Source organism: Herpailurus yagouaroundi, unplaced genomic scaffold (assembly GCF_014898765.1).
Source record: "Herpailurus yagouaroundi ecotype Mexico unplaced genomic scaffold, PumYag 28, whole genome shotgun sequence".
In the NCBI taxonomy this organism is placed as follows: domain Eukaryota; kingdom Metazoa; phylum Chordata; class Mammalia; order Carnivora; family Felidae; genus Herpailurus; species Herpailurus yagouaroundi.
This window is the reverse complement of record NW_024412376.1, coordinates 148,972,584-148,999,261: the sequence shown is the minus strand read 5'-3', so window position 1 is coordinate 148,999,261 and position 26,678 is coordinate 148,972,584. Positions and strand designations below refer to the sequence as shown.

The 26,678-nt window shown below is 43.3% G+C and overlaps 1 protein-coding gene and 1 long non-coding RNA gene across 3 annotated transcripts in view; one reads left to right on the top strand and one right to left on the bottom strand.

Annotated features, from left to right (window-relative positions):
• DHX15 (DEAH-box helicase 15) overlaps nt 1-12,384 on the bottom strand; it is a 61,854-nt gene extending 49,470 nt beyond the window's left edge. Inside the window, exons 1-2 of the mRNA XM_040486880.1 lie at nt 12,176-12,384; nt 4,995-5,430 (exon numbers count right to left, since the gene is read on the bottom strand). Coding sequence (XP_040342814.1) covers nt 4,995-5,430; nt 12,176-12,246 — 507 coding nt within the window. The 5' untranslated portion in view covers nt 12,247-12,384. The remainder of the gene's footprint in view (nt 1-4,994; nt 5,431-12,175) is intronic.
• Nucleotides 12,385-12,495: 111 nt separating this feature from the next.
• LOC121037435 (uncharacterized) overlaps nt 12,496-26,678 on the top strand; it is a 57,146-nt gene continuing 42,963 nt past the window's right edge. The window contains exons 1-3 of one of the 2 annotated variants that reach the window (XR_005793780.1): nt 12,496-12,848; nt 21,003-21,186; nt 21,635-21,771. This is a non-coding gene — a long non-coding RNA (uncharacterized LOC121037435). Of the gene's footprint in view, nt 12,849-21,002; nt 21,187-21,634; nt 21,772-26,678 lie in introns of those variants that run through there. The other variant, XR_005793781.1, reaches the window with a different exon arrangement.

Genomic DNA, 26,678 nt, shown 5'->3' with positions numbered 1-26,678 from the left:
CCGACTTCAGCCAGGTCACGATCTCGCGGTCCGTGAGTTCGAGCCCCGCGTCGGGCTCTGGGCTGATGGCTCAGAGCCTGGAGCCTGTTTCCGATTCTGTGTCTCCCTCTCTCTCTGCCCCTCTCCCGTTCATGCTCTGTCTCTCTCTGTCCCAAAAATAAATAAACGTTGAAAAAAAAGTAGAAATCACATCCTCTTGTAGTTATAGAGCTATGTGCCTTGTAAATCCATTCAAATTTGGTTTGTAAGCCAGCAGAATCTAACTCCTATCCTTCTGCCTGCAGGAGAGGAGGCACAATACCAACACCTTAGGTGCCATCTTAAAAGTCAATTACAGTAATTGTCAATCTCGAATTCAACAGCACCTGGAGAAGCCAGAAAAATCACCAAAAACACCAAGCGCAAGCTGGATGGCTGCCATGGTGACAATGCATTTCCTCCTTGTTCCATTATCAAGAGAACCTAATAGAACCTCGAATTTCATGGCTCTTCACTTACCTGCGTAAAAACCATGGAAAAAATCTAAGTGATCACTACAAGAAATGGGAATCTACTGCTGTAAGTTCATGATGGGTGTCCATAAAAGCATCCAAAAGCCTAACAAACTCTGATACTAGAGAAAACCCACGTGCAGGTTTTTCTGGTACAGGATCTGTACAAGGACACCTGTATATAGGTTGCTGTACCATTACTGTATTTTAGTTACGTTACTTCTGCAATTTGGGGATAACCGTTTTCACCGACAAATATCTGACAGGGGAAGGGTGACTTTGCAACCTCTCTAAGAATTTTTTAACAATATGTATCTTTAAAAGATTTGAAATGAACAGAAATAAATACTACCCTAAAACAGAAGGGTCTCCTCTCTACGTCTGTAAACCCACAAACCAAAGTTTAAGTGGCTTTCTAGCAAAGTTTTATAGATTTATCTCATTTCATCAAGCTTCTTACGTAGGCAAAAACATGTACTTTATAAGACCAAACAAAATGAAATTCAAAGAAACATTTGCCATTCAGTTAAAGCTATTTAAAACTAATTCTGAATTCTGAAGGCAAGAACGTTCAAAAGATTTTTAAATTTACTTCAGTGAGATGGATAACTTACTCCCACTTTAAAAACAAAATATAAAGTTTTGACTAATATAGCAATTTCTGAACTTCTGATCTCAGAACCTCTTTATACTCTTAAAATAACCAAGGATACCAAACTAATAGATTTACTATATTAGGAAATTAAAACTGAAAAATTGTTAGACTATTAATTCCTAACAATAAAAGCCCACTCTATACTAACACAAACATTCTCTATGAAAAATAATTACATCTTCCAAAGAAAAAAGAAAAAATTAGCAAGAGTACATTGTTCCTGCATTTTTGCAGATGTCTAATGTCTGGGTTACTAGAAGAGTTTTATTCTCTAATGGGCTTCGATTCTGGATGTGTTGCCATTATTTGTGTTTCACTGGAAGTAAACTCAGAAATTCCCAGGACCTTAGAAAGAGTTTCAAGGACCTTCAAGGGTTCCCAGACAGTATTTGGAAAACGGCGCAGTCAATGCCATCTATTCATAGTTCTAAGAACAGCATTAAGAAGAGAAGCAGGAACGGAAATATGCAGGGTACAGGCTTCTACAAACCAGGCTTCAAACTGGCTCCAACCCTTCTTTTCAGCTTCTGCCCTTCCATTTGAGGCTACCTTCCTAAAAACCGATCCTCAACCCTCTAGTCTTATTTTACACATTATCCTGATTGGTCTCATTCTCCTCGGACTTCTAACATTACCTAGAATACACCAAATAACAATCCTAATGACAGTTCCCATACCTAACCTTGTGGTCATTTCCACCTGAGAAGCAGTCCATTGATATCACAAATTCAAGAAGTTCAAAACCAAAACCATTTCTCCCCTTCCTCCAAATACTTATTAATTCCTCCCATGTCCCCTCAGCAGTATTAACATCCTAACTCCAATCCACCTGTCATTCTCCATCCTACCACCTTATCCAGTCAAATTTTTGTGATTACCTCCTACAGAGTCTGTCATCAACATTCTCAAAGACAGAACACTGTTGTAAAAATTCTTATCATTCTCCTCCAGTGAAATGCTCTGATGGCTCCCCCATCTACAGTATGATACATTAAGGCTCTCAGCCCGCTGTTCATCTCACCTGCCTCTTCACACACACCCTATGTGCTGGCCAGGGTACACAAGCTTTCTCCTCTCTGAACTTGTGCCCTTGTTCATGCGGTCCCGTGGACTGAAAGAACAAGCTTTAGTCTCTTACATAAGGATATAGTAGGAACGTAGCAAGTTGCAATGCAAAGTGACTTTATTAGAAGTCTTAGTCAAAAGAGTCGATAGTTTAGATTTTGCTTTGAGGATTTCATTTTCTGACAGGCACAAAAAGATAACCAAAAATGGCTGACTACTCTTAGCGGTTTCGAGTCAAAGTTTTTAACAGGATTATGTGAAAAAAGCATTTGGATGCAACTCATTATTCAAGCTTTTGGCTTCCCTTTGAATCCCCCAAATGCCCTGCCATTGTAAGTACACAAAAACAAAAAAAACCCATAAATATTAATCCAAATAATCACAAACCTTTTGTTTCGAACTGATGTTCTTCTACATTAATTGCTCCTAAATAAACTCATCTCTGAATTAAGGTTAACCACGTAAGACCACAGAGTAGCAGAATGAAATAAATACAACTTTGGCTATAACAAAGGAATAGTTTTAAATACTGAGCCCACCTAAATATCTATTACGTAACCTAGGGCAACCCACTATATCTCTAAGATTGTTATGAGCCTAAGGCTCATTTTGCTCATCTGTAAAATGGTGATTAACTTCCTTGTAGAAGTTGCTGAAACACTTAAGTGAGGTAATACATACACAGGACACAGTGCCTAGCTTTATCCAACTGTTAACTAAACAGATAAATTGACACTATGCAAACTAGATAAACCAGTTGAAGTAATTCTTCAAAATACTATACTAAGAAGTTTAGAGTTATTATATCTTTTCACACATTATTCAAATTTTCACAAGGTAATAGTGAAACTGAAATCAGTTTCAATTCCTAATATCAACACAAGAAGTTTTCTTTCACTTATTAAGAAAAATCATTTTAAAGGCTCAGTCTTTAAAAGCTTCCTATTCCAGTTGCCATTGTAGCCTTCAAAATGTTTCCGTGATATACCCAAATCGATAGGTTTGTAGCGTATGTAACTTTTTTTTTTTTTTTTAATGTTTACTTATTTTTGAGACACAGAGAGCATGAACAGGGAAGGCCAGAGAGAGTGGGAGACACAGAATCCGAAGCAGGCTCTGGGCTCTGAGCTGTCAGCGCAGAGCCCGACGTGGGGCTCGAACCCACAGGCTGTGAGATCATGACCTGAGCTGAAGTTGGATCCCCAACCAACTGAGCCACCCAGGTGCCCCTTAAAGGCTCAGTCTTTAAAAGCTTCCTATTCTGGTTGCCACTGTAGCCTTCAAAATGTCTCCATGATATACCCAAATTGGTAGGTTTGTAGCATATATAACTTTAAAAAAATAAAATAAAAAAATGGGGCGGGAGGTGGGGAGGTGCACCTGGGTGGCTTTGTCAGTTAAGCATCCGGACTCTTGTTTTCGGCTCAGGTCATGATCTCTCAGTTTCATGGGTTCGAGTCCTGCATTGGGCTCTGTGCTAGCAGCGTGGAGCGTGCTTGGGATTCTCCCTCTCCCTCTCTCTCTGCCCCTCCCCACTCGCACTGTCTCTCTCAAAATAAGTAAACTTAAAAAAAATAGAAATAAAATAAAAATAAATGGTAATCGCATATGCAGTATGCTCAATTCTATACATGTATCACAGGTATATAACCGTGGAAAACAAGCCACCAGGAAACACAACATAATAATTTATGAATTTACTAAATTCATTTCAGTACTCCCTGGATTTTCCACATTTTCTACAATGGCCAGGGACTACTACTTTTGTAGTATCTTAAAAACTTTTAAGTCAAGCATATGAAAATATGATTAACACTTCACTCACAGCAAGAAAATGCAAATGAAAAATTACACTCAGGGGTGCCTGGGTGGCTCAGTGGGTTATGCATCCAAGTCTTGATTTCGGCTCAGATCATGATTTCACAGTTTCATGAGTTTAAGCCCCGTTGTCAGGCTCTGCACTGACCCTGCAGAGCCTGTTTGGGATTCTCTCTCTCTCTCTCTCTCTCTCTCTCTCTGCCCCTCCCCTGCTCACCATCTCTCAGTCTCTCAAAATAAACTTTAAATTATTTTTAAAAATTACACTGAAATGCCCTTTTTTACCTATCAGATTTGTAAAATTTCACATTCAGTAGTATACTCTATTGGATATGGATCTACTTGCTCATGAAAACCATTAGAAGCAGCATAGGGGTCTATAACGTGGGTCCAGTAAACAATGGCTCATCCATTTTTGAAAAATATCCTAGGCATATTACTAACAAGATACTAGCGTTTACTTCTATGTACACGGGGGGAGGATGTAACTAGATGGATGGAGATCATGCACGGGGAAACAGACTTTAATTTAGCCATTCCATTTTTTTTTTAAGCATAGATAATCCTCACATGGTTCAAAACAATTACAAAACAAAACAAAGAAACAAACGAGAATAGCAAAAACAAAACCGCCCCAATGGTTCAAATCTCTACACTCAAGCAAGGGACAAAACTTGTACCTCCAAATTTGCACTACCCCAGAATCAAAGTGGTGGGAAAGCATCATTCTGCCATACTTAATATTAACAAAACAGCACTGCTATTTCCCTCTAGACTCAGGAAAACAGGCGTTCCCTACTGGATTCCCACTCTCTGTCACTGAAAAGTGCTAACCATCAAAGCAGCTATTATTCTTCAGGATGTTCTACCAGACAGACAGTGGGAAGGACGACCAGAATCAAATAACCAACATTTAGTAAAGGTAAACATCAATTCAGTATATACCATGGTATACGATAACTCACCTGTGTTGTTTTACCAGACCCAGTCTCACCAACCAGTACAAAGGACTGATGTCTAACCAGAATATCTGTAAACCTATCCTTGTATTCCCAAACAGGGAGCTGAAGCCGTTTCTTTAAGATATCATAGTATCGAGGAGTATGGGGTAAGTTGGTAAATGGATTAATGCACTGTGGAAGTGATGTGTGTCCTGCATGTCCGGTGTGTGTTGAATGAGCAGAATGTGTCGAATGTGTTGAATGAGCAGAGTGGGTTGAGTGAGCTGAATGGGAAGCTTTTAAAGGTGGTAATCCAGCACTGATAAGCATAGCATTAGTCGAAGCTCGCAATTCCTTCTCCTTTTCTTTTTCCCTCTCCCGCTCTCTATCTCCTCTATCACGTTCTCGGTCTCGATCTTTAGACCGATCTTCACGATCCCGGTCACGATCTCGATCCTTCCTAAAAACAAAAATTTAGAATTCAGATTCTGAAATTTTACGCAAAATGTTTTTGGCAATGTTACAGTCACAAAGAAAGTAAATGTCCAACAACCAAATGTATAAAACCAATGTAAAAAACTCAATGAATTACTTAAGTATCAGAAATAATGATAATAAAAAGTCCTTATAATCAAGAATTCTCCATGCCTCACCCATAAACATCTCTCCCTCCATGATGAGGCCTCAAATTTTGTTAAGGGACGGCCTCTTTCTACAACCTTCAGTCACCAGCTGAGATAACACAAGAACTCAGACTCGAGTAAGGTAAAATCCCTTCTTAAATAGGACAGCAGAAGTTAAAAACTGAGGGCAAGGTGGGGAAAAGGTAGAGGTAAATAAAGCAAAAAGAGGGTGATACCACAATCTTCCCCAGATTCTCCTTCATGTTACATGAAATGGTATTTTCTGCATTGACTAGTATGTTCAAAATTCAAAACTATTTCTGTACTCAAAGACAATTCCTTTTCATGTAACAGGATATAAATTAAAGGACTGTAGGTGAGTTTGTTTCCAAGTTACACTTTCCAGCACGTTCTCAACATTGTTTAATAAGCATATATTTGCTCTATAAGAAATACTAAAATCAATACACTTTCATTATTTTGTTTTCATTGTTTACTCCTACACTATCTCCTTTATAACAACTGCAAAACACTGAAATTACTTTGTAAGCCTATGTATATTTTTGTCACCCATCAAGTGAAATATAGCCAATAAAAACAAGCTCCAATGAACAACAGTAAATTTTTTTTAAATGTTAAAATTCTGCAGATGGCCACTGTATTAAACCTACGTCAATTTTAAGTACTCAATTCTAGTATCTACTTCGATTTACTAGACATGATTCCTAATACAATACTTTTTAAATAATCTCTGCTTCTTTATTCTACTAATCCTGTTTACTTCAGAACAAATCCTATAGCAAACGGGCCACAAGGTGTTTGGATCCAGACTTGAAATAGTGAAGCAACACAGAGCTAGAAGACAAGCCACTTACACATCACTATCCCTTATCCATAAGACACAAAAGACATACAAATTTCCCATACCCCAATTATCAGTAGCCAAGCAGGAAGGACCATTCATTCTCTAGCACATCCGCAGGACAAGAGAAATCCCTTGGTAGTATACAGCTAAAATGCTAGACCCAGCAAGAGTTAGGATGGTTTCCCAACTACAGAAAGGAGACCAATTATATTTTATGTTGTCCTCCCTAAAATATAATTGAATTGCACAGTAATTTACATAGACAGAAAAGTTTTATTATGTGCAAACATACATACACACATTTCATATGTATATATACTTTCATATACCCCTTTATACTTTTCATATACATACAAAATATATATATGAAAAGCGATTCTCCCTTCTCCCATCTCAGTGTTCACCTCCAGAATCACAGGAGGTAACAAGCTAGGATTGAAGCCTTTCATCCCACTTGGCACAAAGAAAAAGAACCCCAAGGATAACCTAGTAAACATACAAAATTAAGTCTCAGAACTCAGCTCCCTACCCTATCTTTGAAATATGCCATCAACCATCCTTTCTTTGCTTTCCGCATTCTGCCTCTGGTCTCAGGTGCTCATTAATTAAATAAGCATATTGCCCCGAATGTAAATGGGAAAGTTTGTAACTTTGACACAGTAATATGCCCAGCAAAATGAGAAGCACCGTAGCCATGGATGGTTCAAAGACCAGGTATCTTAAAAGGTCACAGAACATAAAAGAACCTTTAAAGAACAATCTGGTCTAAATGCAAAGGATTCATGTTTCTAGTACTCTAGAGGTGGGGGGCAGGGTGCAACAGAAGACCATTACCTGACCAACAAGAGACACAGGACAAAAATAGAAGTTTAACGAGCTCCACCATACTCCTAGCACAGTACCAGGCACTTAACATATGGACTTAATCTTTCAAGAGTTATAAAATACGGGGGATGGAAAGTGATTGACAAAGTAAATCATATCACCTTGTTAACAGCGATACAAAAATGTTTTTCGAGGGCCTATTTCATCAGAAACTTCATTACCAAAAATAAATATAGCATAGGAAGCATAAAATACATTCTAAGGACACAAGATTTAACTGCTAAGAAATGGAAGTAAAGACACCACTGGCAAGGTATAAGCCTCAATTTACTAACCTGCAAAATGAGAAGTACTAATAAAATAGTAATAAAATAAGAAAGCAACAGGAAGTGGGACACCTGGATGGCTGTCGGTTGGGTGGCCAACTTGGGCTCAGGTAGTGATCTCGCACTCCGTGGGTTCGAGCCCCGCATTGGGCTCTGTGCTGACAGCTCACAGCCTGCAGCCTGCTTCAGATTCTGTGTCTCCCCCTCTCTGTCTGCCCCTCCCCCACTCGTGCTCAGTCCCTCTCTCAAAAATAAACAAACATTAAAAAATTTTAAAAAGAGGGGCGCCTGGGCCGCTCAGTCGGTTAAGCGTCCAACTCTTGATATCAGCTCAGGTCCTGATCTCAAGGTTTGTGAGTTCAAGCCCCACATCAGGCTCTGTGCTGACAGAGCAGACAGAGCCTGTTTGGGATTCTGTCTCTCCTTCTCTCTGCTCCTCCCCTTCAGTGCTCTCTGTCTCTCTCAAATTAAATTAAATATATATATATACATATATATGTGTGTGTGTTTATACGTAATTTAAAAGAAAGAAAGCAACAGGAAGGATGCAGAGGGTAAATTCAATCATCTTGAAATGCTGCCTATGATTCAAACTACCTACTTTCAATGGCAGAGGGATAAAAATTAAGTCAGCTAGGGAGGACTCTCAAACCCACTGCTTCATAAATAATGTGTAGACTACCAAGTACATGCATGTCTTCTTTTTTTAAACAAGCACTTTTATTATACAGGAGTTTTGCTGTCACAAAGATTTACTCATTGAGATAAGAGTAATGTTTAAAAACCTGAGTAAAAAACAGTGCTTATTGATCACACAGCCACGGTACTGGCAGGTAGACACAGTATGACACAGTCATGAAGCACTTGTTTCTTAAATGTCTGAGCCACTGCCCTGGCTCAGCACTTAAGCTAACAGTATGACCACAGTTACTTCTTTGTAAAATGTGGTTACTCATATGTCTCATATTGCAAAAATTAAATAAGTTAATATACGCGGTGTGCTTAAAATTGTGCCTGAACACAGTAAATGCCCAATAAATATGCTTATCATTAAAGTTTGTTTTTTAATTTACAATACCATGTGAAAATTCCACATGAAATAACAAGAACTGCTTATAAGATATCAACGGATTATTAAAATCAGAATATTTTAAATAAGCAAGCTTTTTTATCTGGCAATCTCACTTCTGGAAGTTCTCCTAAGGATAGAAGTGCACAAACATGTATGTATACATATCAATAATCTTTTCACTTGTAAAATAATAAAGACTGGGAAACTACCTAAACACCAACAAACAGGAAACAGGGCAGACAAGTCATGATACCCCTTTACAAATAGAATATTACAGAGCCAGTGAAAAGGATAATGTATATCTAGTCTATTGTTTGACACATTTCCTAGTAAATAAAAACCAAAACACAAAAACAACCAACATTGAAACATCCCACTGGTAATAAATATTACAACTTATATTTATGAATAAACATGCAAAGACTAAATACAATGCTCATCAAGGGGTTAAACAGGAGGATGAAGATTTCAGAGAAGTTTCTGCCTTTCCTTTGTATCTTTAAGTACAGACATTTCTTCGGTTCAAGTGACTTAAAACCTCACTTTCATCAAAGGACTGCAGTGAAAATGTGGTTATACATACAACGCACCCAGAATCCTTTGGGGAGCACAGTTATGTATTCTACCCATGTTTTATTTGTTTCACTTGTCCACAATTAGGAAGTTATTTCTGGGGTGCCTGGGTGGCTCAGTCGGTTAAGCATCGGACTCTTGACTTCGGCTCTGGTCATCGTCTCACAATTCGTGAGTTCACGCCCCGCATCCGGCTCTGCACTGACAGTGCAGAGCCTGCTTGGGATTCTCTGTCTCCCTCTCTCTCTGACCCTCCTCCACTCATGCCATGTCACACAAAATAAACGTTAAAAAAAATGTTTTTTTAAGGAAGTAATCTCTGAAACAAACATCAAAATGGATAATGTCCCTATGTTCATGAAGTTTTCTCCATACTTCAGCTGTCTTTTTTGGTAATAATTTTGTATTATTATAGAAAATGTGGGATGATGAAAAAAGCAGTAATAAGGTCACTATGTAACAGAAACCTTCAACTTTTGTACTTGATTTCCAAATAAAATACAGCAGGACTAAATAATGCCAGATACAGTTTGGGAACTTGAATCTAAATGAAATCTTCCACCAAATTACCTTCCTTCTCTGGGGAAATGGGCCAGCCATTTTCAGCAGTGGAGTTCATAAGACGGACAAGCCTATTATTCCCTTAGATAAAACCACTTGCTAATAACTATTGGGACCAAAAACAAAAAACCCTTCAAGACTGCACGGCAGTCAACACAAGTTAACTCTTAAAATTATCCAATGGGGGGGGGGGGGGGGAGGAACCCAAGCACTATCAAACATTGTAACCCACTGTTAAAGAAAATTAGTTCTGTGAGAAGTGATACAGAAATGCGTACAGAAACTTCTCTCCAGAATATCTCAGAACTTGGGCTTTATTCCAAAGAACTCTCCTTCACCAACAGGTAGATGTCATGTGATATCCAAGAGAATCACAGGGTCACCATCGCAGACCCGAAAACGTCCACATTTTTACAGAGCATATCTGTTCAAGAGAAAGGGATCAGCTCTATATGTACCATGGAACCACTCATCTCAAGAAAAGCATTTAAATGGTGCACATACACACAAATATGAATAAATGAATTCACTGCATCCCAGTGTATTTTGTTCCAACGTGAACTCGTGTGAGAGACATCAGGTGCATCTTAGCCAGATGATGCAATTTATTTTTACTTCACAGGAACCAAGAACCAAGTGCTCCCTACTTTACAACCCGTTACAAATGTCATTAAGATAGGCTGCATTGACTTAACTACAGCCATGGTCTGTGCTGTAAAGAAAATGGCCAAGAGTGAGAATGAAAAGATCAAGGTTCCAGATCCAGCTACACACTAAGAGCCCAAGCCACCTTCACGGAGTCTCCATCTCTCATCCCTTGAGTGGAGCTGATTATACTCTTCAAAGTCACTTCCAGCTCTAAGGAGTCTGTAACACTATAACCCAAATGTGCTAAAGTTTTGCTGCGGGCAGGGGAGGAGAGATCCTAAAAAGAAAATAGCCTAAAAATAGAGAAAACGAATGTCTAACATTGTAAAACTAAAAAAATCACAAGATTAAAATGTTACATACTTCTGCTTTCCACATTCAACACGGGAAGGTATCAAAAAGTACACCCTACCCTGGCTTATACTCCAGACACTGAACAGACACCTGGAAACCAATCCAAATGAAGAACTCTGGGCGGACAAAAATTCACAGAAGTTATATAGATGGCTTGACACAGTGATTCTTTACGCTCTCTCCACATACGCAAGGATAAAACTGTGAAAAGTATTTGGATACTCAGACTTTTGTGTTCTAGCCTGAATTATCCAAATAAATCTCTGAACTTCAGGAATGAAAACACACACTGGACAAGAGACGATTTTGATGAAATTGCTAAAGTCAACTGTTAAATTCCTCTGTAGCTTTCAGAAAATGCGAAGAGAAAGCAATCGGAAACATCACGAGTCTATTTCAACTCCCCAACAACGTCCCCACGGGCGACATTTTGCCATAAACACTAAAAACGTTTTGAAAGGTGTCTGCCTGTTTCGAAAGCTACTAGCAGAGGGGCAGAAAACGAGAACTTCTGGGGGGGGGGGGGGGAAATGCCTTCTAATTCCCATCCCAGGGATGCCCAACAACCAGTTTTAGCCAAAGCAGGAAATAAAGGAGATGGCGGGAGCGTACGCAGAGAGCGGAAGTTTGCCTAGTATCTACTTTGAAGTGTTTGAATGGACCGAGACACAAGCTCTCCCGCCAAACTACAAATGCAGTGGCTCCAAACCCCCAGCCCTCGTGCCCATCAGGTATACTCCACATTTTCCTTTCTCCCGCAGGCCCTCTACTCTCCCTTCCCCCGAGAACTCGTCCGCACGCCTCACTCAACTCCCGCCACCCCCATCCCAACCTACACAAGAATCCACGCGCTTCCCTCACTTTCTGGCCTCCGCGTTTCTCCTTGCGGGGCACCCCGCCGCCCCCCCCCCACCCCCGCAAGGTCCTCTCCGCGGTCGCTCGGCCTGAGAAATACCTGGTGCCCTTGGAAGGGAATACTCCCGCCGCGCCCTCCCCCACCCCCTCCAGGCCTTACCCGGGAACCCAGGCCACGAGGTCCGCGGTTCCTCCCGGCTGCTCCCCTCGAAGTGACTCTTGCTTGGCTCGGCCCGGGGAGGAGGCGCCCTCGTGGCCACGCAGGCCTCTCCACCCTCCCGATTGGGCCGGGCGGCGGCCGCACCACACATCTCCCCGCGCCCTTGCCCAGCCGAACACCGGGAGTGGCGCCGCTTTCCCCGACCCGCCGCTAGTGAGCCAAGCCCAGAGGAAAACAAAGGGTCGGGCTCCAGGGCCGACGTGGCTAGGCCGGCCCTGGCCCGCTCTCCGCGGGGACCCCAACAAAGCCCGAGCCGCTGCCTCGCGCCCCCGGCCTGGCTTACCCATCGGTCCCCGCACGCTTCTTGCCGGAGGGGTAATCCTCCCCCAGGTCCAACCGGTGCCGCTTGGACATCTTCGGACTCTGCAAGCGCGCGGATTTGAAGGAAGAAGAAAAAGAAGCTGGCGGCTGTATTGGTACAGTCGAGGGCAGCTACTTAACTCTGGAGGACCCCCACCCCTCCCGCTACAACAGCCTACACCGTGCGGCCGGAACCAGGAGCTAAAATGGCGGCGGCGGCGAGGGCCGGGCCTGCGCGCGCGCTTCCGCAGCGTGCTGTGCGTGCTATGCGTGCATGCGTGCGTGGTGCGCGCGCACGCATCGTAGGCGGGAATCCCAGGCCCGCCCTCCTTCCGCCTCGGCGGCTTCCTCCCTCCTGAGACCTCTGTCCGCCAACGGTGCGGCTGCTCAGAGGTATATGTACTATGGCCTTCCGGCCTTTCTGATTTGGGAAATTCAGAGAGGAGACAGTCTAGTCCTGCTTAGGAAATTTTATCCGTCTCCATTATCCTGGCTTTAGGGGAGTCTGACACCATGAGAGGTTAAGAAACTAATCGAGATCATGACAGCAAAAACAGGGCAGAGCCAAATTTGGAACCCAGTATTTTATAACTCCAAATCTAAAAGAACTTGCAGCCACTGACCAGACCCCTTTCAATTATGTCAGGGAAACTGAGGTGAGAAAATGTCAAAACTCTCCGTGATCCCTTTTGCCCCCCCCCCTTTTTTTTTAACTAGCACGGGCGGCCTGTATTCAATCTATATTTTGTTTGTATGTATGTTTTTTTCCCAGAATAGAGGAAACTGGCAGTAAAGGCGTAATTTGCTTTTTTTACCCCCTGTGTGCCTATTATGGGATTCCCCAGTGTTAACCCTACTTCTGCCCTCATTTTTACAGTGACACTGCAAGGTAGGTGTTAATAGATGTGAACACTGAGCCTGGGGAAGGTAAGTCATACGGTCATAATAGCTATCCGAAAGCCGTAGAAAATTGTTGGGGTGAAATGACTTTTATGACTTTTGTGGGTCTCTGCACCCAGAGCATATGTTTCCCAGTTTGAAGGCTACCATTAAGTACTTTAAAATTTTGGAGAAATAGGGGCGCCTGGGTGGCGCAGTCGGTTAAGCGTCCGACTTCAGCCAGGTCACGATCTCGCGGTCTGTGAGTTCGAGCCCCGCGTCAGGCTCTGGGCTGATGGCTCAGAGCCTGGAGCCTGTTTCCGATTCTGTGTCTCCCTCTCTCTCTGCCCCTCCCCCATTCATGCTCTGTCTCTCTCTGTCCCAAAAATAAATAAACGTTGAAAAAAAAAATTTTTTTTTAAAAATTTTAAAATTTTGGCGAAATAATGATGGAGAAGTAGGAATTCTATCCACCCTAAGAGAATCAGCCTGTCTTAAATGTGCAAGGAGACCTGGTGAAGGAGGATCTGAAATCAAGACAGCGATGCTTCCGCCTTGGTCCTAGGTCGTACTGAAAGAAAAGGATAACCTAATCAATTGTGTTGTAATCTGAATGAAGAAAAGCCATACCTACCAAAAGATAGTGGCCTTTCTGGAATCTATAATAAGGGGAACAAAAAGCCAAAATCTGCCAGAACGTTCTCACTGCTTGGAAGGAGGGGCAGAGTCCTGTGCCTAGATGCTGGCCCTAGAAGAGAGAAGAGCCACCCACCAGGTCCCTAGAGCTTCCTGGAAATACCAGCAAATATTTCCTTTACACCAACTCTTTATCTACTAGACAAACCTTTGATCTATTATTTGTCTGTGGCATGAATTTATTCACCTGGAGGGAACGTCTTATGCAACTAACCAGCTCCAAATGTCCAGTCAGAGATGCCTTCCAACCTAAATTAACGATAATGAAAATAGCAAATGCATGTGAAGAACTTAATGCATACCAGACACTGTTTCACGTACATAAATATTTTCTTAAGTTCATTTATTTATCTGAGAGAGAGCGAGCTGGGGAGGGGCAGAGAAAGGGAGAGAGAAATTCTCAAGCAGGCTTTGGGCTGATAGCGTGGAGCCTGATGCAGGGCTCGATCCCACCACTGGGAAATCATGACCTGAACGGAAATCAAGAGTCAGATGCTTAACCGACTGAGCCACCCAGGCGCCCCTGTTTCTTGTATATTTTAACCTATCTGGCCCTTACAACAACTTTCAGCTAGGTGCTATGAGCTAGACTTCCTTTACAGATGAGGAAACATGCACAGACAGGGTTAAGCACTGTGGGCAAGATCACAGTTCTGGGATTCCCAGACTGTATTTAAGTGCTATGCTGTGCTGCTGCTAAGTAGGTATTCTTATTCCACATTGTTCTCCTAGAGTTTGGTTATTAAGGACAAGTTCCACGAATCTGACAAACTCAATGTGGACTGATAAACTGAATTTTCGACATTGTACGAGGGGAGGACTCATTTACAGAGCTCTGGGTAGACAAGTTAGGATTTGGAAGATTTGAACCCAGCCTGACTACAGAGCCACACTATTAACCACTACACTGCATCACTATTGTCTGTCTTAATTACTTCATGTACTTACTCAATGACTGTTTATTAAACCCCCATGTCAGGCACTGAGTTTAGTCCTGGGGAGACTAGACAGAACAAAATAGTCATAGCTCCTGCCTTCGTAACTCTTATCAAAGGAAGAGAGGCATTAAACAGCTACGTACGAAAATACCTGTCATTTGTTAAAGTTCTGATAAGCGCCAAAAGGGCCATCTAAAGGGGACAGGTGCTCTGCACACATATAACAAGTGGTTCTGACCAGAATGAGTGTTAGGGGAGACCTGAGAAAAAGACATGTAAACAAAGACCTAAAAAACGGGTACAAATTGGTCAGACAAAAAGAGGAAAGCATTCCAAACAGAGAAAACGCCCGTGCAAAGGCCCCAAAACTTTCAAAGGTCAGATGCAATCCATAGACCGAACAAATGACTGCAACGAGATGAGGAAGACATGATCCTGCAGATCCAAGAAGGGACCACATCATGCAGAGCCTGAGGGGTTTTGCTAAGGACGTGGAGACTTTATCCTTCCCAAGAGAAACAGGAGGGCATCCTAAAGTTTTAAGTGTGAAGACAGTATGATCACCCTTGAGCAATTGCCAGGATCAGTTGCCACAAATCCCCCGCTTTGGATTCTCTTTAGCAGCAAAATGCCTACTAATTTGCAAGAATCTTCAGTACTGCCTTTAATCACCCTGTCCTCTCTCCACCACTTAATGGATAGAAATGGTTACAAAGTGTAGTTGGCACTATGATTGGCCATGGAAATCCTGCCAAGAGTGAAAGACATCCCTCAGTTCCCAAGAAGGCTACCTGCAGACATCCTTTAGCTGTCAGCTCCTTTCAGGAAGCTCATTGGCTAAGGGAAGGTCCCCGATGGCATTTTGAATACAGTGTGGAAGTATATGCGCCTCGTCCTTCTTCCTAACTTGGGACAACTGTGAGCTCCAGAGTCAGAGCTCCCTGCGAGGTCATCTGGGGCTGTTGTTATAATGGCATCTTCTGTACTGCAATACGGTTCGGTCGGTAACCACCCAGAGAGTTAGCTCAGACCCCACAGTTAGGAGTATAGTACTCAACAAGACTGGCCTTGCTCCAGATGCCATCCACAAGTTCCGGGGGCCCAGGCCACCTGCACTTCTGACTAAGTGGCTGCAAATTCAGGTTCCCCCACAACCCCCTCAGGTTCACTAGTTTGCTACAATGACTCACAGAACTCAGGAAAGCACTATCATTATAAATACAATTTTATTATAAAGGATACGAATTAGGACCAGTCAGATGAAGAAATAGCATGAGGTCTGGGAGGGTCCTGAACCCAGAGCTTCTGTACCCTCTGCCTGTGGAATTAGGACACATCACACTCCCAGCACGTGAATGTATTCACAAACCAGGAAGCTCCACCAAGTTTCAGTATCCAGAGTTTTTACTGGGGTTTCATTTTGTAGCCATGATTGAATCATTAGCCCCATGATTGAACTCAATCTCCAGCCCCTTTTCTCTTCCCTAAAGGTCAGGAGGTTGGGCTGATGTCGAGAGGCTCAAAGCCTCAAACTTTTTTTTTAAATTCTTTTTAATGTTTATTTTTAAAAGAGACGGGGGGGGGGGGAGGGGAAGGGCAGAGAGAGAGGGAGACACAAAATCTGAAGCAGGCTCCAAGCTCCAAGCTGGCAGCAAAGAACTGGATGCAGGGCTCGAACCCACAAACGGGTGAGATCACGACCTGAGCCCAAGTTGGCCACATAACTGACTGAGCCACCCAGGCGCCCCTCAAAACCTCAACCTTTTAATCACAGGGTTTGTCTTTCTGGCATGACCAGCCCTCACCCTGAACCATCTTATTAACAAACTCAAATGTGGTCCAAAGACCCACCATAAAATGGCAAAAACAGTCCTATCACTTGGGAAATTCCAAGGGTTTAGAAGTTACCTCTCAGGAACCAGGGACAAAGGCCAGTCAAATCCTGCATTATGCAAAAGCATCACAGCCCATCTTTTTCACTGTTTGATCCTGCTGTCCTCTCTTCCCTTCCACCGGTGTTGGTCCTAAGTGTACTCCTTAATAAACTTCCTTAACATTGATCTTTGCTTCAGAGTTTACTTCTAAAAAAAAAAAAAAATTTAATGTTTATCTATTTTAGAGAGAGAGAGGGAGTCACAGAATCCGAAGCAGGCCCCAGTCTCCGAGCTGTCAGCACAGAGCCTCACGCGGGGCCCGAATCCACAAACCACGAGATCACAACCCCAGCTGAAGTCGGAGGCTTAACCGACTGAGCCACCCAGGCGCCCCCAGAGTTTACTTTTCATGGAACCCACTTGAAAAGATTTGGTTTCAGGAACGGTCCAAGAAAGCAGACGCCGTGGTTGCATTTTGAAGTTGGCCACTGGTCGCCGGCCCACAATGAATCAGTGTTGATGGGTAGAACATAGCTACCACGAGAAAACAGGGCAATTGTTAAAAGTTTTGCCCATGGTGTACTGGCAAAGAGCCTGTGGTATATAGTGAAAGAACATGCATTGCTGTCAAAATATGAGGGAAATAGTAACTGTAAACATATAGGATGTGATGGCTATGCTAAATGGAGTTGATGCTTTGGAGAGATAATCAATGATTAGAGTGGTAGATCTGCAATTCAAAGGGAAGTGTGAACACCAGAAGACCTTCTGGGAGCATATAAAGAAGTTCTCATCTCCTGCAGTGGGAAGGCAGAGAACACTGAGGACCAGTCCCAGGACTTAAACCTGACAGTACAGAAAGCCAAGTGGAAACTTGCAAAGATTAAACTCTCAACTTAGGCAGACGTGATATGTCAAAGGCAGGGCCCTGGTAGGGAAAGAGTGGAACTGTCACACATGGGATGGGGGCACTTAGGTTGGTACACCTGAACAATGTTGAATTTCTAAATTCCCTTCAACCTGCTGAGACTGCCCAAATGCCCCACTCCTCCCTATTAAAAGCTAGTGGTCCTTGCTTGTGAATTAGTGACAGGCCTCCTGTCTGCGGGATAATAATGCACTTGTCTCAGGATATACCCCCACTTCCCCTGCTGACTACTAGGCAATAAAGTGAAGTCACAACATATGATATTCCAGGGACATCTTAGGGTTGATAATATTGGAAAGTGACCCTGTCCCACAAAGGCTGTAAGACCTAGCTAACAGGTACCTGCAGGAGCCAAGAGGGTGTGCATGGCAACAACTAAATTTAAGTGTAAGGGACACATTAAGACAGGAGATACAATAGGGGCACCTGGGTGGCTCAGTAGGCTAAGCGTCCGACTTCAGCCCAGGTCATGATCTCATGGTTCCTGGGTTTGAGCCCCGCATTGGGTTCTGTGCTGACAGCCTGGAGCCTGCTTCAGATTCTGTGTCTCCCTCCCTCTCTCTTCCCCTCCCCCGCTCTCACTCTGTCTCTCAATAATAAATAATAAACATTTTTTAAATTTTTTAAATAAAGAGAGGAGATATGATAGAATTATATAAAATGCTCAATTTAAATCACGGAAGGCAAGCAAAAGAACAGGTGAAAAAAGAAATAAAGAAAAAACTATAAGGAATAGAAAACAGTTACAAAATCAACCTAGGGAAACAAGAAAAACAACTTACTTTAAAAATAAGTAAAGGATTCAGAAGAACCTGGGTGACTCAGTCCGTTGAGCTTACTTTAAAAATAAATAAAGGATTCAGGAGAACCTGGGTGACTCAGTCAGTTGAGCTTCCGACTTCGGCTTGGGTCATGATGTCACAGTTCGAGAGTTTGAGCCTCGAGGTGGGCTCATTCCTGTTAGCAGGGAATCTACTTCATAGCCTCTGCCCCTCCCCCTCCCTTTCTCAAAAATAAACATTTTTTTGAAAATGGGGAAAGGATTTTAATAGACATTTCTCCAAAGTAGATACACAGATGACCGATAAGTACATGTAAAGATGCTCAACATCACTAGTCATTAGGGCAATGTAAATTCATACCACAATGGGAGGGTCACCTGGGAGGGACACCAAGTGTCCGACTCTTGGTTTCAGCTCAGGTCACGATCTTGTGGTTTCGTGAATTCAAGGCCCACGTTGGGCTCTGTGCTGGCAGCTAGGAACCTGCTTGGGATTCTCTCTCTCCCTCTCTCTCTCTCTGCCCCTCCCCTATTTATGCTGTCTCTGTCTCTCTCAAAATAAATAAATAAAACGTTAAAAGAAAAAAAAAAACACAATGGGAAGCCACTTTTACACCCATTAGGATGGCTACTATAACAAAACAAATATTGGCAAGGATGTGAAGAAATTGGAAACCTTGTGCGCTGCTGTTGAGAATGTAAAATGGAGTAGCTCAGTTGGTTAATGACTCTTGATTTCAGCTCAGGTTGTGATCTCATGGCTGTGAGATGGAGCCCCGCGTCGAGCCCCGCATCCGGCCCCCTCTGTGCTAGGCATAGAGCCTGCTTAAGATTCTCTCTCTCTCCCTCTCCCCCTGCCCCTCCCTGCTCCAAAGGACATGTATTATATGATTCCACTCATGTGAGGTGCCTAGAGTGGTCAAATTCATAGAGACAGAAAGTAAAATGGTGGTTGTCAGGGGCTGGGGAGAGGTAGAAATGGGGATTTCTTGTTTAATGAGTACAGAGTTTCCATTGAAACACGAAACCTTTCTAGAGATGAGTATACGCACAACACAATACCACCGAACCATATACTTAATGGTTAAAATGGCAACCATCATGTATATATTTTGCCACATTAAAAAGAAATGAGAGAAAGAAGGTAAAAATTGTTGCTTCCCTTAAAGATCTGAAAGATGGATGGGTGGGAGTCTGCATCATACCTCCATTTAATTTACTGGTCTGGACGCTGCAAAATCCAGCCAGATTCTGGAAAATGGCAGTTGACTATCGCAAACCTAATTAATAGCGTCCCCAATGGCAGCTGCTGTGTCAGGTGTGTTACCTCTGCCAGAGCAGATTAGCATGGACTCAGGTATGTGACATGTGGCAGTGATCTGGCAAATCCACCCTTTTTCTATCCCTATCAAAACAAGAATCAGAATTCACATTCCTTTGGAGTATGCAACAGTTTCCATTTATAGACTTGCCCCAGTGCTGTGTTAACTCTGCCGTCCTCTGTTATAACAGAGCCTAAGGAGACATGAACCAGCTGGACCTCCCACAGAATATCACACTGGTCTGGGAAATTGGTGACATCATACTAGCGAGACCAAATAAATGAGTGGCTGGGAGTCTGGAGGCCTTGGTAATTCACATGCACTCTTGAGGGAGGCAAACCTTGAAAGATTCAAGAGCCTGCCCCATAAGTAATTTTCTAGAGTCTAGTGATCTTCGCTATGCGGGGACATCCCCTCCTCGCCATCATGCACAATGCCTGCCAGGTTGGTCTCTTCAAGTTCTAAAAGCAATATACTCCGGGGCACCTGGGTGGCTCAGTGGGTTAAGCATCCGACTTTAGCTCGGGTCATGATCTCGTGGTTTACAAGTTCAAGCCCCGTGTTGGGCTCTGTGCTGATAGCTCAGAGCCTGGAGCCTGTGTCAGATTCTGTGTCTCTGCCCCTCCCCAGCTCATGCTTTGTCTCTTTCTCTCTCAAAAATAAATAAACACTAAAAAAATCTTTTTAAGAAGCAATATGTTCCCAGAAGTACTGCTCCAACTCACTGGGTGACACAGCCGGAAAGGACTCTGCCACGGGTCCAGGCTGGAGGGCAAACAGCTAGCCTTCTGGGCCATACCGCTCAGCAGATCCTATGGCATTAGGGATATCAGTGACGGAAAGAGATGTCACATGGATTTTACGTAACTACAACTGGAGAATCACAATGTGGATCCATAGGATTCTGGATCAAAACCCCATCAACTAAGACAGAGAGTTGAACACCTTTCACAAAACAGCTTTGGGAGTACTGTCAGGCCCCAACCGAGGCAGGTACCTTATCATAGAACATCAAGTGACCATGACACTAGAAGTACCCCTCGTGAGCTAGGTTCTATGACTTTCTCCAAACCATAGAGTAGGATGGGCCCAGGTGGAAGAGGAACCTTTAGGACTGGACATCAGTAAAACCAGAAAGCTCAAAACTGCCAGAGCGGGAAGCGGGCATGTAGCTCAATCATCCGCCCCCCGGTCTACACCACCCCTCCCTCAGCTGTAATGGTATGCTGGAGCCAGTTCGCACCAGCTCGCGCGAGCTCATTGTTGAATTTTCAGGAATGTTGCCATCCCGCTGACATCCCGCGGATAGTTGGAAACCGACCACAGTAGAAGTATTTCTCCCACGAAAGTGAGCCAATGCTGCAAATCACATATTTTTTTCCTTTTCTTCAGTAAGCTGCTTGTTACATATTTACCGGGACACCGCCGCTCATCTCCCCTCTCAGTGATCGGGTGATGCAAGAGGGAAAAGCCTGAGATGGATTCATAAATGGCTCGATTGGGTTCGTTGGTGAAAGCTGGAAATGAACAGAGGCTGCACTGCCGCCTCACTCAGCATGGTCCTGAAAGATTAGCGGTAAGGAGATGTCGTCGCACTCAGTCAGCCGCTTTGCCTGCGAAGAAGTGAGAACACAGGGATTCGGGGGCAATGCTGGATAGCTTGACCATCTGGTCAGGGGTCTGGAAGCAGAGAGCTTGGAAGACTGGGGGGACAATGGTAGACAGTGAGGATTAGGGTAAAGCCATGCAGTTGAAGTGGGCACAGAGTGCGAAGACCTTTATTTCATATGCTAATGCGTATCAGAGAACATCCATCATAGAAGAGGCACTGATAAACCACATATCATCCGGTGATAGACAGGCCCTCTGTCATCAGCCACTCCACTGCTCGCTTGATGGGCAAATGAATGAAATTGTCATGGTAGCAGGGATGGAGGCTATATGTGGATGCAACAGCCTGGGTCCCACGTAACAAGGCTGATCTAATTGTTGCAACGACTGAATGTCCAACCTTTTCATAACAGAAACCAGCACTGAATGCCCAGCATGATACAACTTCTCCAAGAGACCGAGAAACCGCTTGATAACAGGTTAACTACTTTGGATACCCTGGCAGGGGTAGCCATTCATTTTGCGAAGAATAAACACATTTTGACAAGAATAGGTATGGGTTTGCTTTCTCTATCCACAGATCCTCAGCCAGTACCATTATCCATGAGCATATGGAATATTTAATCCCCCATTATGAGATTCCACATACTATTGTGTCAGACAAAGGGACCTACTTAACATTAAAGGAAATGCTGGAACAGACACATAACCAGGAGGTACACTGTTCCTATCACATGGTGCAATACCCAGAAGTGATGAGTATGATGGGATAACTGGCTCAGAGACAACATCTTATGAAGATGGCATGCCATCCACCATAATGCGATGCACATCCTAAATAAATGACTTTGGGGGCATCTGGGTAGCTCAGTCAGTTGGGCATCCTACTCTTTTTATTTTTAATTTAATTTAATTTAATTTTTTTTTGACAGAGAGAGAGAACGAGAGTAGGGGAGGGGCAGAGAGAGAGGGAGACATAGAATCAGAAGCAGGCTCCAGGCTCTGAGCTGTCAGCACAGAGCCTGATGCAGGGCTTGAACTCAAGAACCCATGAGAACATGACCTGGGCCGAGGTCAGATGCTTAACTGAGCCACCCAGGCGCCCGTGGACATCCTACTCTTAATTTTGGTTCAGTGCTGAGTGTGGAGCCTGCTTGGGATTCTCTCTCTCTCTCTCTCTCTCTCTCTCTCTCTCTCTCTCTCTCTGTCTTTCTGTGTTCTGTCTCTGTCTCTCTCTCTCTAACAAACTAACAAAAACCCCACTAAATAAATGACTTTTATATGGTGCTGTTTCCCCAATAGGTAGAATACATAGATCTGGAAATCAGAAGTTGGGAGAAAGAGTATCCCCACTTTCCTTCACTTCTAATGATTCATTTTGAGAATTTGTACTTTCCATTCCTGAAAGTCTGGATTCTGAATAATTAAGGGTCCTGGTTCCTAAAAGGGAATACTCCTACCATGACCGTCAACTGGGCTCTCTAAGCTCTTCATGCCAAGGGACCAGAAGGCAGGAAGAGGAATCACCATCCTGGCAGAAGTAATTGGCTTTGGTCACCAGAAGGAGATAAGGCTGCTGCTACATAAAAAAGAATATGTTTTCCACTCAGGTGATTCATTTGAGCGCCTCTAGATACTCTGTTTTCTAAATTTGATAATAAATATACAAATGTAGTAGCTATAGCCTGAGAATGGCATAATGACCAGGGACTCAGACCCTTAAGATTTGAAGGCCTGGGTTTTATTACCAGGTAAGCCATCAGGAGCACCCAAGATGCTGCCTGAGAGTGAGGGTAAAGTAGATGGGCAGTAGAGGAAGGAGGCAATGAGGATTCATTGCAGCATTGAGACCTATTGCAGTGCTGGTGTCTGCACCCCTCCTCACCAGGGTAGCCTATGTCTAATGACCTACTATTATGGGAATGTCAGTCTCTGTAAACTGGACCCAATTGGAAGAGCTATCCTAGCTTTGGAGTTCCCACTGGGATTGACGTCAGCCTTTTGGGGGACTCTCACAGCCACACTTTTCTCTCTGTCCAATCCTACATTCTTCCCTTCCCTTCCATTTGTTTTGATCCCTGGAACACTCTCTTATACATTTCCTACGTGCTCATCTCAATGTCAGTATCTGCTTCCCAGGAAACCCAATTTAAGATATTAGAGTTGGTTTCCTTATTTCAATATGTATTTTCAATATATATTTCCTTATATTTTCAATATAAACAACCTCCAAACACATTCTAGATGACTTGTCAGAAAGTTTGAAAGTTTCATATATTCATTCATTCATTCATTCATTCAACATACATTTCCTCAGTGACAACTATATGTCAAGAACTGTTCTAGATGCTAAGGCTATGGTGATAAACCAAATAGAAAAGATTCCTGCCTTTGAGACACTTATATTCCAGTGGAGAACAATAAACAATAAGCAATAAATTGATAGGATAATTTCAGACATTGATGAGTATTTTGAGGAAAATAATACAGGATAGTACGATAGAGAATGACTGAAAATGCTACAAGGGAGTATATTGAGAAGGTAGCTAGGAAAGAGTCCTCTTAGAAGTTGCACTTGCCAAAGCAAGAGGGACTCAGCCTTTTTAGGAACTTGAAAAGAATATTCCAGACAAAGAACTGTAAGGAAGGAAATTATTATGAGTGTGTTAACAATAGGAAAAGACCAGTGTGGATGGAGGTGGTGAACAAGAGAGACTGGGCTGAGATGAGCTCACTGAGATAAGCAGGGGCCAGATTGTGTAGGGCCCATGGGTCATGGTGAGGAGTTTGGATGTATTCCAGCCTATTTCTGTTCTACTTTTTAATAAGTCACTTTAGCTACCATTTACCATTGGAGAATCAACTATGGGAAAAAAGGCAAAAATGGGAGCAGGGAGACTTGTACCGAAGCTGCTGAAGTAGCCCAGGTGACAAGTGATGGTGACTAGACCCAGATGATGGCAAAAGCAGGCAAGATATAGTTGGATTTGGGTTCTCTTCTTGAGGCAGAGCCAACAGGACATGCTAATGGGTTGTCTCAACAGAAGGTTGAGAAAGGAGAAAGAAAGAAGAATATGGGACATCTGATCAACTGGGTTTATGCTGGAACTATTTATTAAGGTGGGTAGGATTGTGATGGGGAGTCGGAGGGAATGAATTAAGAGCTCTATTTTGAGGGGCACCTGGGTGGCTCAGTCAGTTGAGCGTCTGGCTCTTGATTTCGGCTCAAGTCATGATCTCATTGTTCATGGGTTCAAGCCCCATGCTGGGCTCTGCGCTGACAGCATGGAGCCTGCTTGGGATTCTCTGTCCCCTTCTCTCTTTGCCTTGTCCCACTCACACTCTTTCTCCCTCTCAAAAATAAGTAAATAAACATTAACAAACTTTTAAAGTGTTCTATTTTGGTTGTGCTGAGTTTGAGATGCTTATCAGACTTCCAAGTGGAGATATCAAGGAGGCAGCTAAGCCTACAACTAAACCTTAAGGCTGGGGATATAAACCTAGGCGTCATCAGCATAGAGATGTTATTTGAAAACATGGAACTAGGTGAGATCATTCCTCCATGAGTAAGAACCAGGCCCTGGAATCTTCCTGGCATCCTTTCATCTGCCAGAGAAGGCAATGGAGGAGAACCAGCCATCAAAAACAGGCCCCTTAAAATAAGAATCGTAAACATCTCGAGAAGAAAACATTCCATGTTTCTAGGAAGCCCAGTAAGGTAGGCAGGACTTTGGCTCCATGATTTTCATTCTCTGGATGTTTCGCCTATATCTATTACATCATGTGGCAAAAGATACTTTGCAGATGAAATTAAGCTCACAGACTTTAAGATAGGGAGATTATCCTGGATTATGCTGGCAATCCCAAGGTAATCAAAAAGGCTTTAAAAATGGAAGAGGAAGGCAGAACAGTCAGTCAGATTGATGTGATGAAAGAATGTGATGAGATTCAAAGCATGGGAGGGAGCCAACCCTCTGTTGCTGGCTTTGGAGATGGAGGAAGGGGGCAATGAGCGAAGGAATGAATGTGACCTCCACAAACTGAGAACAACCCTTAGCTGATAGCCTGCAAACCAAACAGTTCTATGACCACAAGAAACTGAACTCTGCAAATATTCTGAATAAACAAAGGAACAGATTCTTTCCTAGGGCCTCCAGGAAGGAATGCAGTCCTGCTGACACCTTTACTCTAGCCTGGTGAGTCCCCTGTCAAACTTCTGTCACATAGAACTATAAGATAAATTTAAGCTGCTAAGTGTGTAATAATGTGTTACAGTGACAGTAGAAAATGAACATTGAAATAAGATGGCACAGATACCTGACCACTGGCTTTGGAACGATGGAGCCCATTGATGACCTTTACATGAGCTGTTTCTGAAAAATGGTGGGGATAAAAGCCCAGACAAAGGAGTTGAGTGAATGAGAGATGAAAATATATGACACAGAGGGATAGGTAAAGCCATGAGTTTTGATACAACATCCAGACCCCAGAGAAAGTGTTCAAGCTGGTAAAAAATAATATTGAGTTCCACCAGCAAGAACTCAGACCACCTCAGGACTGGCAAACAGGCCTACTGCCAACATTTAAGGGATCTGGATCAAGGATACAAATGAATGTTCCTGGCCTGTGGTATGCACACCTTCTCTCCCTTCCTTCATGGACATCCCAGCCCCATTGTTATGCCTCCTGTCCAGGTTCCCAGGGATAGGGACTCCAAATGGCCACATTCCCTTGGCCCTCTAGACAACTGACCAAGTGGGTGAATACTGGCTCGAAAAGACCCCCGGTGGATCCCTGACTCAGGGGGTCATAAGAATGATCATAAGATCTGGGCCATTCAGGGCTTGAGCCCTGGTTCCCTGAGTCTAAGGGAGACCGTGCTCTAGGCTCTAGTATTTTGTACCAGAGTCTCCCCCTCTCATGTCAACTTTATAAACACAGCAGCAGAAAGCTCAGGGTAGCACCTTGTTACCAGCCCCATACAGGTACGGGATTATTTGAGAGGCAAGTAAGATGAATGGAAGCCTAGAAAGAAAACAGGAAGGAGAAGAAAATAAGGAATCAGGCCCACCAGACTGAGAAACAAGAACAGCAGCCACATCACCACAAGCTGGTGGTGCTTAGAACTTAGCGATGGGGACAGTTTCTCTTCCACTCCCAGCTTTACACACTTTTTAGGCAATCTTCCTCACAGAGAAGTACCAAGGAGGAAGATTTCACCATTTCCACCCAATCAACGAGAGCCTTATCTCCATTAGTTCATGTTTCTCAGTTGGGTGGGATTAATGAGTCTCTGTGTGACCCAGAATTTTGGTTCTTGTTCTCTTGGATCTGCCTGCCCACCAATGGAGTCTGTTCCCTTCCTCTACTCCTCCTGTAAATGGCCAAGAACACCCACACTGCTCTTGCTCCCATTTCTCCACCAAGAGGAGGAATGCCTACAGTTACCCAGCTGTG